General features: G+C 35.2%; 1 protein-coding gene across 2 annotated transcripts in view; it reads left to right on the forward strand.

Annotated features, from left to right (window-relative positions):
- LOC145252760 (protein SET-like) overlaps nt 1-13,160 on the forward strand; it is a 60,898-nt gene that overhangs the window by 23,888 nt on the left and 23,850 nt on the right. The window contains exon 3 of one of the 2 annotated variants that reach the window (XM_080112643.1): nt 4,175-4,319. In XM_080112643.1, the coding sequence (XP_079968769.1) occupies nt 4,175-4,319 (145 nt within the window). The remainder of the gene's footprint in view (nt 1-4,174; nt 4,320-13,160) is intronic. The other variant, XM_080112644.1, reaches the window with a different exon arrangement.

Genomic DNA, 13,160 nt, shown 5'->3' on the forward strand with positions numbered 1-13,160 from the left:
TGTTGGAGGAGATTACTTCGAAAGGGACTAGTTTCGTGTGTGTACTAACAAAAGGTGCCCATACAAAAGTGTGAGAACTTATTCACGGCACCTCATACACTTCAAGCTCTGGTTGGGGTAAAAATCAAAGTGAAAGTAAAACTGTATCTATTTCAAGCCTGTTTGATGAATTAGTTTCAAATGAACCTATAGTAACAAATCCAAACTTAGAGCAGGTAGAAGCCGAGTTAAACCTGGAGACTGCAACTACAACAAAAATACAAGACTCACAATCTAAACTCAAAAGGAGTAACTCCCTTATGGTTAAGTGCACAAAAGAACACATTACATAGCTTTACAACTACTCGCAAGAGGTGATGACTAATTTCAATGGTGGAAGAAGACACAGTAGACCTTACCACTGTTAAATAAACTGGCTTCAAAATATTTAAGTGCATTACTTTCATCTGTGGAGAGTGAGACCTTTTACTACAGGTGGTAATGTGTATGAACCTACGAGGAACAGAATGGAAAAACTCTGTCTCTACATTATAACTTTCAATATTGAGACTGAGACCAGAGGAGGCTTACAGCAAGAATAGAAGAGGAAGTAGAGCAGCAGCAGGTGCAGAACTTAGTTATCCACTTAAAAAATTACAATTTGTACTTGGTTTGTAAGTTCTTTTTTCTTATCTAATTGCTTAATTATATTCATTTAAGAATTGAAAATTGTACTTTGTGTTTTGTAATTTTAATTAATAGACAAAACCCCATAATAGTGGGCAGACACTTAACCAATGTTAAATCAAATTGACAGTTACTATGTTAATGTGTCGAAACCATCTGAGTCACTTGGCAGTGATGAAATAGTTTAAATTTAATTGGAAAGAGAAAAGTAATTAATCCGTACACTCCTAATCGATATAAATGGCTCTCGTCTCAAAGAAGCACCCTGTTTCCACAAGCTTTTGGGACTAACCTGAAAAATTTTTTTCATATATACCTAGGCGTCCCCATTTGTCAAGGCCAAGAGGCCACTCGAGGATAAGGGTTAAAGAGTGTACAGTAGACAATTGGACAATATAGTAATCGTTAGTAATAGAAATTCGGTAAATTCGGAACAGCTCATAAAAAACTTGTTTACGTTGGATTTGAAGACAACCATCTTGTAGTCAGCAGGAAAACGGAAGACAATTCCATAGGTATGCAGTTCTAAGAAAAGTTTTGTTCATGGAATCTACGTTTAGGTTTAGGCGCAGATAAAGAGTGGTGGAAATTATTGATAGTGTTTTGTTAGACGAGTGTGTCTTGTGTAAGTTCGGCAGGGGGGGGGGCATTGATTGGAGCTCAGTCGAGCACTTGCCATGAAAATAATGATAAGGCAAACTTGCAACATCTCTTCTGTGAAAAAGAGGTTGCAGGGAAGAGAAAAGGGCATCCCATACAAGGCTACAAAGTCTATTTTGAACTCTTATCAAGGCAGGATAAACCCTTTCTAGCAGCTCCCGCCCAGATGTGGCAACAGTATTCCATCTTTGGACGTACCTGGCTCTTATATAGATAGAGAATTGCATCAGCAGTGAGATATCTACTGGATCAATAGAAGGATCCCACCATTTTTCCAGCGGTCTTGGCAATGGATTAAATGTAAAGGTCAGGTCCAGAAGCTTATCAAAACATGAGGCCTCCCCAAGATAGAAGACTTGTATCAAATCTGTTGTCAAGGTCCCTAAAAAAATGTTTGTCATTTTACCGTTCCAGAAGATATCTTATCCTCAATGCAATCTTCTACCTGTATAAGAGCTAAATACAACCTAAAATGGAGTACTGTTGCTACATCTGGGCAGGAGCTGCTCAGAGCGCCCTATTCTGCCTAGACAGTTCAAAACCAGCTTAGAAATATAATAGGTGGTGCCCTTTTCTCCTCCCTCAAACCTCTTCTCCCACAGAAGATACCTTTCGAGCCGGTCTCTAATCTATCATTATTTTCATGGTAAATGCTCATCTAAGCTTAAAATTGATCCTGCCTTGGCAAACTTTCACAAAAAACACACTCGTCTATCACTACCAACAATTTTCCCTATTCTGTCAGTGCCGAAATCTAAGCACAAATTCTATAAATAAAGCTTCTTTCTTAGAACTGATCACCTGTGGAACTCTGTTCCACTGGCCTACTTCCCAGCTGACTACAACACGGTCATCTTAGAACTGATAATTAACCAATATCAATATCTGAAATGTACTTCTGTTTATTTGTTTACTTCTAGAAAAACTTAGATTTCTAAGCACACAAATATTTTCATATGTAAAAAATGGCATTTTACAGTAGCATTGTCTTTCATGCATTATAATCAATTATCTTCAATCTTTTTGGCAGACAATTTTATCAACACTATTTCTACTTAACTGGCATTGTCCCCTGGGGTGCAGTGAAGATATTTTATCTCTCTCTCTCTCTCTCTCTCTCTCTCTCTCTCTCTCTCTCTCTCTCTCTCTCTCTCCCCCCCCTTATACAGAAAAAGAAATAAATTTTGAGTTTTTTTTTTTTTTTTTTTTTTTTTTTTTTTTTTTTTTTTTAACAATGAGATTGCAAGAGGTAATTTAAAAGTTTTATCTTATTTCATTTCGCTGTTGTATCGAATGTGAAATTCTAAAATACACTTTCTAGGTTTTCTTAGATAAAAGCGTAATATCTGATTTATTCATAGATGGTAAAATATGGGATTTGCGTTCATGCTGAACGTCCATAGATTGAAAATGTCACAAACTACTGCAGGGATTTTGGAGATAGATGCTCATATATCCTGCATATGTTATGGAAATCGCTCCAGACAAGACAAAGCCACTTGATGTAGGAAGTTAACAGAAATGAAGCATGGTGATAGTAAAGACAGGAAATGCTTGTTGGCCTTAGGTAGTAGAAAAACGGTCAGCAGGAAAGGACTTCCACAAGCCTGCAGGTCTTAAAAAAAAAAAAGTATTAAAACAGCAAATTGGAGACCGTGAAATGAGTTGGGACAAAGGGAAAAGATCAGGCAATACTGAAGAGATGCCATTATAGTATTTATAGAAAAGACCGGGAAAAGGGAGACTACACCTGTGAGAGGTTGCAGAGAAGGGTGGAGCAAATCCAATTAAAGATATGCTTCTGCACCTTATCAAAAAACTCTCAAATGGGACAGGTTCACCAGTCCAAGCATGAGAACAGTACTCCATACATGGCCTGATAATAGATTTATAAATATTCTCATGTGTGAGAAAGTTTTTAGAGCAATAGAGAACAGACCTTAAGAGAAACAAAAAGAGCAATGTCTTTAATATATGAATTCCAAGAAAGATTTGATGAGAAAGAAAGACTCAGAATTTTCAGTCTTTTTTTATTATGAGTAAAGCCATCCATGGGAATCTCAAAAAAGAAAAGGTACACGCCTACGATTTCAAGATGAGCTGAGTCTTAAAGTTAACCAAAACAAGTAATTTCGTACCCTAATCCACTTACTACTAAGATGTTTCAGGTTAAACAAAAATAGTATATCAGGATCAGGGTTAACACTGAAGCCCATAAAATGCATAGCAGCACTATATAGTAGATGAATAATATAACTGAAATTTGTACAAATCCCATTAGTATACCCTCGGCTTTTTCATTTTACTTTGGTCAAAGTTCTCAGTAATCAAGGGGCCCACTTTCTTGTGGCTAACACTTGATCTCTATATGAAATATATAGATATTTGAATATTCTATTGAAGTTCTTTTATCTCTCAAACATGTGAATTAGTAAAGAAATTAGGAACATAATTTTCCTCTTCCCAATTGACGATTTAAATGTTATACTATATCTTGTGGCCTCTTTATCTTCTTGCATTCCAGAACAAGAGTTCATCTAGTCTGGTTGAGTATCTAGCTTTGTGCTGTTACTTGAGATAACATCATGGTACACCATTCCTCATAAAAGCCAGTTTAGTTTGGCCATAGCAAGATCTTATTTGTGCTGCGAATACTATGTGATTTGGAATATTTAGTCTGAGTTTACTTCTAGGGAAAGTACCCTGGTGCCAAGTTGTCCTGACAAACTCCTGTACAGAGAGATCTTGGACACTCGATAGTGTCTAGTAGGCATTCAAGTTCTCTCCAGTTCTTATTGTTTAAAATATTCTTTACATTTAATTTTCTTTTTTTTTTTTTCTCCCACAGGTCGAAGTTGAAGAATTTGAAGACATAAAATCTGGATACAGAATAAAATTTCACTTTTCTTCCTCAAATCCTTATTTCTCAAATGATGTGTTGTGCAAGGAATTTCACTTAGCTACGACGGGTATGTCCAATGTTTCTTCTGTGTGTAAGTGTTTAAAAATTCCTTCACCATAGACTAACTCCAGTGTTTCAATAAAGATATGAAAGGAAAACAAATTTATAATTTTATCATCCCTCAAATGCTGCCTTTAAGGGTCAGCTTTTTTTAAAAAAATTGTGATGATCTCCTTAGACATTTTATGGCGTGTAATTATCCAATCGTATTGACTGATTAGTCAATGCCATTGGAGTTGCATGCCGAAAAATATCCAGTGAAATGGAACCATGAATTTTCCTTTCTTTTCTGTTGTAATTTTAACCCTAAAAATTTAAGTTTTTTGTTTTGTTTTTGTTTTTTTTTTATTTACTTGAAAAAAAAATGTTATTCTCCCTCTCCCTCTTTCTCCATCTTAGCATCTGATACCCAAATATCCCCCATCATATTTAATAAGCAAACATTTTTTAAAACTTGTTTTAAGTGATATGTATGTGTTTATTTTGTCCATCTATTATACTAAAGCTTAATTCAATATTTGTTTCCCTCAGAACTTAACATTTTAATCCCATAAAGTACATGTCAAAATATTCCTTAATTTGGGAATTATGCTTTGAAAAAGAACAAACCTGCAATTAAGTCACAATGTGACTCCTGTTTTAAGTTTGTCATCTCCTCCTCTTACTGTATGCTTCTAAAAAAAAAAATTTTTAGATGAGTATTAATTTGTATTATTTGGATTGTTCAGACTGACTGTTCTCATCTTGAGTGTTATTCTCATAACGTTTTGAACAATGTAACCTCCGAACTTTCTTTTAGATGTATTTTGTTGAACTCTGGGAATCTCGGAAATTGTCGAATTCTGTCAAACTCGAGAATGTACGCCTGAAGAAAGTCAGGTTACATTGGCCGAAACATTACAAAAATAGCTCTAAATTAGAACAGTAGTCCAAATAATACAAACTTTCACTGTATATTGGGTGACATACTTCTCATTTATTAACAATCAAAGGTAAGTTGAAATAGTCCATTATAAACAACAGGAAATATTGTCAAGTATTAATGCTGTTTAACTTCGAGGGGGGGGGTAAACTGAAAAATTTAGCTTGTTTTTTATTTTTGCAAATTGACTTTTTCAACCATTAATGTCACATATATACTAGAAAAAAATGTGTGCATGGCTTTCAATTACTAGCGTTAATAAAACTGATTGATCACTATCCTAGATGCACATCTTTCCAAAATATAAATGCCATATCATTTTTCAGTGAGTTAACTGCAACCTCTCTCATAACGACTAGATTGGATCTTGAGTAAATATATAAATATTTATAACAAAATTCTTAATATTTTGAAATGTTTGGTTTGACACACCAGTTCCCATTAGATCACTGAAGTTAAGCAATGCTGATTCTAGTCAGTACTAAAATGGGTAACCATTTGAGAATACCAGGTGCTTTCCACTTATTTCTGTTTTCAAACAATCTGGATTTCTTGCTATGGAATCGAGCAGTTCCAAGCCAAGACTAGTGTGTGAATTATGCAAATTTTGCTTCACATGCAAGTACCCTTACAGCAGGTATCCACTAAAAGTTTAATTCATTGCTGCTGAAATCCATAAAAAATGATAGACTTTGAATTATGTCGAGGGAAAGAACTATTTGAAATACATAAAGCATTAATTTAAAACTTTTTTTTTTTTTTTTTGAAAATGCAAAACAAAATCTTATTTATTCATATAAACAATGTTTTGGTCATTTCAATTATCTTTTACATGTGACTGAAAAAGAAACAAAAATTATATGTAGATAACAACTCGTAATTAAATCTGTCTCTTTATAGAAACGGTCATTTGAACACTAATGCTAGGGACCTAAAAATATATATATTTATCTTTTCATATTTAATGAAAACTGCGTTTAAAATATAATATAGTTTAAAAAAATAAGTATTGAAAATTTGTGATCTGACCCTTAGTTGCCTTTGCTAGATTTATTAAACACTAGCAGGGCTACCCGGCGTTGCTCGGGACCGTATAAACAATGAAAAAACAAAAGCAGATATTGAACATATGTTTTATTCTTAGGGGAGAGGAATCTTTCATCTATATGTATTATTTGTTTTATCTACCCCCGGACTGGTATTGTTCATGTTTTATCCCTAGCATAGGTAATTTACAGCATGTATATGAAATTGTTTTACCTTAGGGAGAAGAGAACAGGTAATATACAACATAATGTGTCTATATTACATCCCTGGCAACGCCTAGAAACCAGCTAGAACATGTATTTCAGTCAATCTTTATTACATCCTGGGCTATGCCGGGAAACCAGCTAATCTCTATTTAGTGACTTGACCACCAAAATACCTCCCTAAGTGTGTCCTTTCTTTTGAACTTATTAGATATAGGTATCTAGAAATGTGTGTGAAATTTTGTTGAATGCATTGTTCACTATGATTTTCTTATTGTTCTACACAATATCAACTGTAGCGAAATAAAACAGTAAACTTAGTGTAGTGTTAGAATAAAGAGCAAAGGAAAAAATTAGAATCATATTCTGTAATTGCAAATCTAAATTTGCTAGCGTGTACCAGTATTTGCCAGGTTGTGGAAATTTGGAATTTATAACGTATGTAGTGGCCTTTTCCTAGATACCTATTGCTAAAAATTATACTTTCATTTTGTTAGAAAAATCTCTCTTCGGATGCCCTGCATCATCCAAAATAAAAACAAATATTTTTATAATTGTTTCAGTACATTGCTACACATTGTGAAATTTGTTGACGTTTGTAAAAAAAAATCATGAATGTGCTTATATTCCAAAAAAGAAAATACCAGTGCACAGTATTGAAAGTGTTCGAGATTCAAAAGTCTGTAACATTTCTACTAACTTCATAAGATGTCATGTGAGAAACTTAATTGAATATCAAGACATTATCTGAAGCGTTTTTATTTTGGTGTAACGTATGTGTTTACAGTGAACCGTAACTTTTAATAAACAGCTTGGTATGCAATGACATAGGCTAAGAATCTTAGACAAAATATATATAAATTGGAAAAATGTGTGAACAAATGACAAAAAAAAATGATCCGCTCCACTTGATGACATCAAGCACAGTAATATTTTAGTGAAGAAAATATGAAATTGATGTTCAGTGATTAGTTTGGATGAATGAGAAAATGTAATTGTTTGATGCATAAAAAATAACTCATTTGCTGTATTTGATATTAAGCAGCAAAATATAGTGATTTGAATATTAAGGAAAACATCAAATCAGATTATGTAAAAAAAAAAGATGAAATTAGAAAATATATATTTTCTGTTTATGAGTTTTGCCAATCAAAATTTTGTGGCAGAAATTGGGTGATTACCATGCAATTTTATTTTGATAAAATTCTTAAATTATTTCAATGTTTATTATAATTTCTTAGTAGTGACTTGTTATCATCAAAATCCGCCCCAAAGAGTGTCCTTTCTTTTATTAGGTATCAGAATAGGTATCCAGATTTCTACTTCTATACAAATGTGATATTTCGGATCTGTAGATAAACAATTTGTTGCATATATAAGCTGAGAATTGTTCTCTCTCATTCTCTCTCTCACACACCCACACATTCTCACTTTTATAGATATAATAGATAAATTATGCTAGATATATTTCCATATGTCTGAATAATCTATATACAAATTTTCAAATTTGTAGATAAAAAATGTGTTGAGTATATTGGTTGAGAATTGTTCTCTCTCTCTCTCTCTCCTCTCACACATGCTCACTTTTATAGATATAATAGATAGATTATGCTAGATATATTTCCATATGTCTGAATACACTATATAAAAATTTTCTAATCTGTAGATAAAAATTTGTTGAATATAAAGGGTGAGAATTGTTCTTACTCTTTCTCTCTCTTACTCACACACAGACATATTCTCACTTTTATAGACATAATAGATAGATTATGCTAGATATATTTCCATATGTCTGAATACCCTATATACCAATTTTCAAATCTGTAGATAAAAAATTTGTTGAATATATAGGTTGAGAATTGTTCTCTCGCTCTGTCTCTCTCTCTCTTGCTACCTCACACACACACACGCAAACATTCTCACTTTTATAGATATAATAGATAGATTATGCTAGATATATTTCCATATGTCTGAATACCCTATATACAAATTATCTAATCTGTAGATAAAAAATTTGTTGAGTATATAGGTTGAGAATTGCTCTCTCTCTCACAGACACACACATTTTCACTTTTGTAGATATAATAGATAGATTATGCTAGATATATTTCCATATGTATGAATACCCTTTATAACAAATTTAAAATCTGTAGATAAAAAATTTGTTGAATATATAGGTTAAGAATTGTTCTCTCTCTCTCTCTCTCTCTACCTCACACACACCCACACACACAAACATTCTGACTTTTATAGATATAATAGATAGATTATGCTAGATATATTCCATATGTCTGGATACCCTATATACAAATTTTCTAATCTGTAGATAAAAAATTTGTTGAATATTTTCAACCCTTATCCTCGAGTGGCGTCTGGGCCTTGATAAGTAGTAATGCGTATTTAGCAAAATATAAATATATATATATATAACAAATTTACTGAATTTCCATTACTAACGATTACTGTATTGTCCAATTGACTACTGCGCTTTTCAACCCTTATCCTCGAGTGGCCTCTGGGCCTTGAGAAGTAGTAATTACTAACGATTACTATATTGACCAATTGACTACTGCACTTTTTAACCCTTATCCTCGGGTGGCCTCTGGGCCTTATTGTCCAATTGACTACTGTGGACTTTTTAACTCTTATGCTCGAGTGGCCTCTGGGCCTTGATAAGTGGAAATGACTAAGTAACAAAAAATAGGTATATAACAAATTTACTGAATTTCCATTACTAACGATTACTATATTGTCCAATTGACTACTGTGCACTTTTCAATCCTTATCCTCGAGTGGCCTCTGGGCCTTGATAAATGGTAATGCGTATGTAACAAAATATACATATATATAACAAATTTACTGAATTTCCATTACTAACGATTACTATATTGTCCAATTGACTACTGCACTTTTAAACGCTTATCCTCGAGTGGCCTCTGGGCCTTGATAAGTGGTAATACCATCGAGTGGCCTCTGGGCCTTAATAAGTGGTTGTGCCTAAGTAACAAAAAATAGGTATATTACAAATATCCCGCATTTCCATTACAACCGACTATTACGGTGCACTTTTCAATCCTTATCCTCGAGTGGCCTGTGGGCTTTGATAAGTGGTAATGCGTATTTAACAAAATATTAATATATATATAACAAATTTACTGAATTTCCATTACTAACAATTACTATATTTTGTCCAATTGACTACTGCACTTTTCAACACTTATCCTCTAGTGGCCTCTGGGCCTTGATAAGTGGTAATGCCTATATAAACAAAATATAAATATATATATAACAAATTTCCCGACTTTCCATTACTAAGTATTACTATGTTGTCCAATTAACTACTGCCATTTTCAACCCTTATCCTCGGGTGGCCTCTGGGCCTTATTGTCCAATTGACTACTGTGCACATTTAACTCTTATCCTCGAGATGTATCTGGGCCTTGATAAGTGGAAATGCCTAAGTAACAAAAAAATAGATATATAACAAATTTCCCGAATTTGACTACTGTGCACTTTTCAACTCTTATCCTCGAGTGGCCTCTGGGCCTTGATAAGTGGTCATATATATTTTTTACAAAATAACAAAATAGGTTGGAGTCGCTGAATAACTCATCCTCCCGTTAAAACTGTTCCATCCTCTTTCCCAAATTTGATTACTGTGCACTTTTCAACTCTTATCCTCGAGTAGCCTATGGGCCTTGATAAGTGGTAATATATTTTTGTTATAAATATAGATATATATATATATATATAAAAAATAGGTTGGAGTCGCTGAATAACTCATCCTCCCGTTAAAGCGGTTCCATCCTCTTTCCCGAATTTTACTACTATGCACTTTTCAACTTTCATCCTCGAGTGGCCTATTGTCCTTGATAAGTGGTAATATATATTTTTTAATAAAAGTATATATATATATATATATATATAACAAAATAGGTTGGAGTCGCTGAATAACTCATCCTCTCGTTAAAGCGGTTCCATCCTCTTTACCGTATTTTTTATACAGTGCACTATTCAACTCTCATCCTCGAGTGGCCTATTGTCCTTGATAAGTGGTAATATATATTTTTTAATAAATATAGATATAAATATATATATAAAAAAATAGGTTGGAGTCGCTGAATAACTCATCCTCCCGTGAAAGCGGTTCCATCCTCTTTCCCGAATTTGACTACTGTGCACTTTTCAACTCTAATCCTCGAGTGTCCTATGGGCCTTGATAAGTAGTAATATATATTTTTTACAAAATATATACATACATATATATAACAAAATAGGTTGGAGTCACTGAATAATTCATCCTCCTCTTAAAGCGGTTCCATCATCTTTGCCGAATTTGACTACTGTGCACTTTTAAACTCTCATCCTCGTGTGGCCTATGGGCCTTGATAAGTGGTAATATATATTTAAAAATAAATATAGATATAAATATATATATACCAAAATAGGTTGGAGTCGCTGAATATCTCATCCTCCCGTTAAAGCGGTTCCATCCTCTTTCCCAGATTTGACTACTGTGCACTTTTCAACTCTAATCCTCGAGTGTCCTATGGGCCTTGATAAGTAGTAATATATATTTTTTACAAAATATATACATACATATATGTAACAAAATAGGTTGGAGTCACTGAATAATTCATCCTCCTCTTAAAGCGGTTCCATCATCTTTCCCAGTTTGACTGCTGTGCACTTTTCAACTCTAATCCTCGAGTGTCCTATGGGCCTTGATAAGTAGTAATATATATTTTTTACAAAATATATACATACATATATGTAACAAAATAGGTTGGAGTCACTGAATAATTCATCCTCCTCTTAAAGCGGTTCCATCATCTTTGCCGAATTTGACTACTGTGCACTTTTAAACTCTCATCCTCGAGTGGCCTATAGGCCTTGATAAGTGGTAATATATAGTTTGTACAATATATATATATATATATATATTACAAAATAGGTTGGTGTCGCTGAATAACTCATGCTCCCGTTAAAGTTGTTCCATCCTCTTTCCCAAATTTGACTACTGTGACCTTTTGAACTCTCATCCTCGAGTTGCCTATTGGCCTTGATAAGTGCTAATATAGAGAGAAGAGAAACGGGGTGAGAGAGAGAGAAGATAAAGAGGGCGAGAGAGAGACAGAAGAGAATGAGGGGAGAGAGAGAGAGAAGAGAAAGACGGTGTGAGAGAGAGAAGAGAAAGGGGGTGAGAGAGAGAGAAGAGAAAGAGGTAGACAGGGAGAGAGAAGAGGGTAAGAGTGAGTTGAGAATGAGGGTGAAAGAGAGAGAGAGAAGAGAAAGAGGGTGAGAGAGAGAGAAAAGAAAGACGGCGAGAGAGAGAGAGAAGAGAAGAGAAAGAGGGTAAGAGAGAGAGAAGAGGGTGAGAGAGAGAAGAGAAAGAGGTAGAGAGAGAGAGAGAGAGAGAGAAGGGTGAGAGAGAGCAGAAAAAGAGGGTGAGAGAGAGAGAAAGAGGGTCAGAGAGAGAGAGAAGAGAAAAAGGTGTACACAGAGAGTGAGAGAGAGAAGAGGTTGAGAGAGAGAGAGAGATAAGAGAAAGAGGTAGAGAGAGAGAAGCGGGTGAGAGAGAGAGAAGAGGGTGCGAGAGAGAAGAGAAAGAGGTAGAGAGAGAGAAGCGGGTGAGAGAGAGAGAAGAGGGTGCGAGAGAGAAGAGAAAAAGGTAGAGAGAGAGAAGAGGGTGAGAGAGAGAGAAAGAGGATGAGAGAGAGAAGAGAAAGAGAGAAAGAGGGTGAGAGAAGAGGGTAAATGTGCATCTTTTTTTATAGTAGGTAATGCTTGGGAGACTGTGCACATTGCCTCCTCCCCCCTCCCCCCTACAAAAGCGGTTCCATTCATAAGAAAACAAACTCGTATAAAAGTAATTTTCGTGTATTTAAGCGGCCTCATACTGATAGCCACCCCCCCTTCCAGAGAGAGAGAAATATGGTGATAGAGAGAGTTAGGAAAGGTGTAGAGATAGAAGAGAGTGAGAGAGAGAGAGAAAGACGGCGAGAGAGAGAGAGAAAGACGGCGAGAGAGAGAGAGAAAGACGGCGAGAGAGAGAGAGAGAAGGGAAAGAGGGTGAGAGAGAGAGTAGATAAAGAGGGTGAGAGAGAGAAAGAGAAGAGAAAAAGGTCTAGAGAAGAGAGAGAGAGAGAGAAATATGGTGAGTCGAGTTGATCCTCTCTCTCTCTCACTCTCTTCTCTCTCTCTCTCTAGACCTTTTTCTCTTCTCTTTCTCTCTCTCACCCTCTTTATCTACTCTCTCTCTCACCCTCTTTCCCTTCTCTCTCTCTCTCTCGCCGTCTTTAGAGAGAAGAGAAACAGGGCGAGAGAGAGAGAGAAGATAAGAGAAGGGAAAGAGGGTGAGAGAGAGAGTAGATAAAGAGGGTGAGAGTGAGAAAGAGAAGAGAAAGAGGTCTAGAGAGAGAGAGAGAGAAGAGAGTGAGAGAGAGAGAGAAATATGGTGATAGAGAGTTAGGAAAGGTGTAGAGATAGAAGAGAGTGAGAGAGAGAGAGAATGACGGCGAGAGAGAGAGAGAAAGACGGCGAGAGAGAGAGAGAGAAAGACGGCGAAAGAGAGAGAGAGAGAGAGAGAAAGACGGCGAGAGAGAGAGAGAGAAAGTGGAAAATGTGCAAGCGACCTAATTTTCGTTTACATAAGCGGCCTGATACTGATACCCCCCCTCCCCCTACAAGTTAACAGAGT

The sequence above is a fragment of the Euprymna scolopes genome, chromosome 29 (assembly GCF_053919585.1).
Source record: "Euprymna scolopes isolate OS-2025 chromosome 29, ASM5391958v1, whole genome shotgun sequence".
Classification (NCBI taxonomy): Eukaryota; Metazoa; Mollusca; class Cephalopoda; order Sepiida; family Sepiolidae; genus Euprymna; species Euprymna scolopes.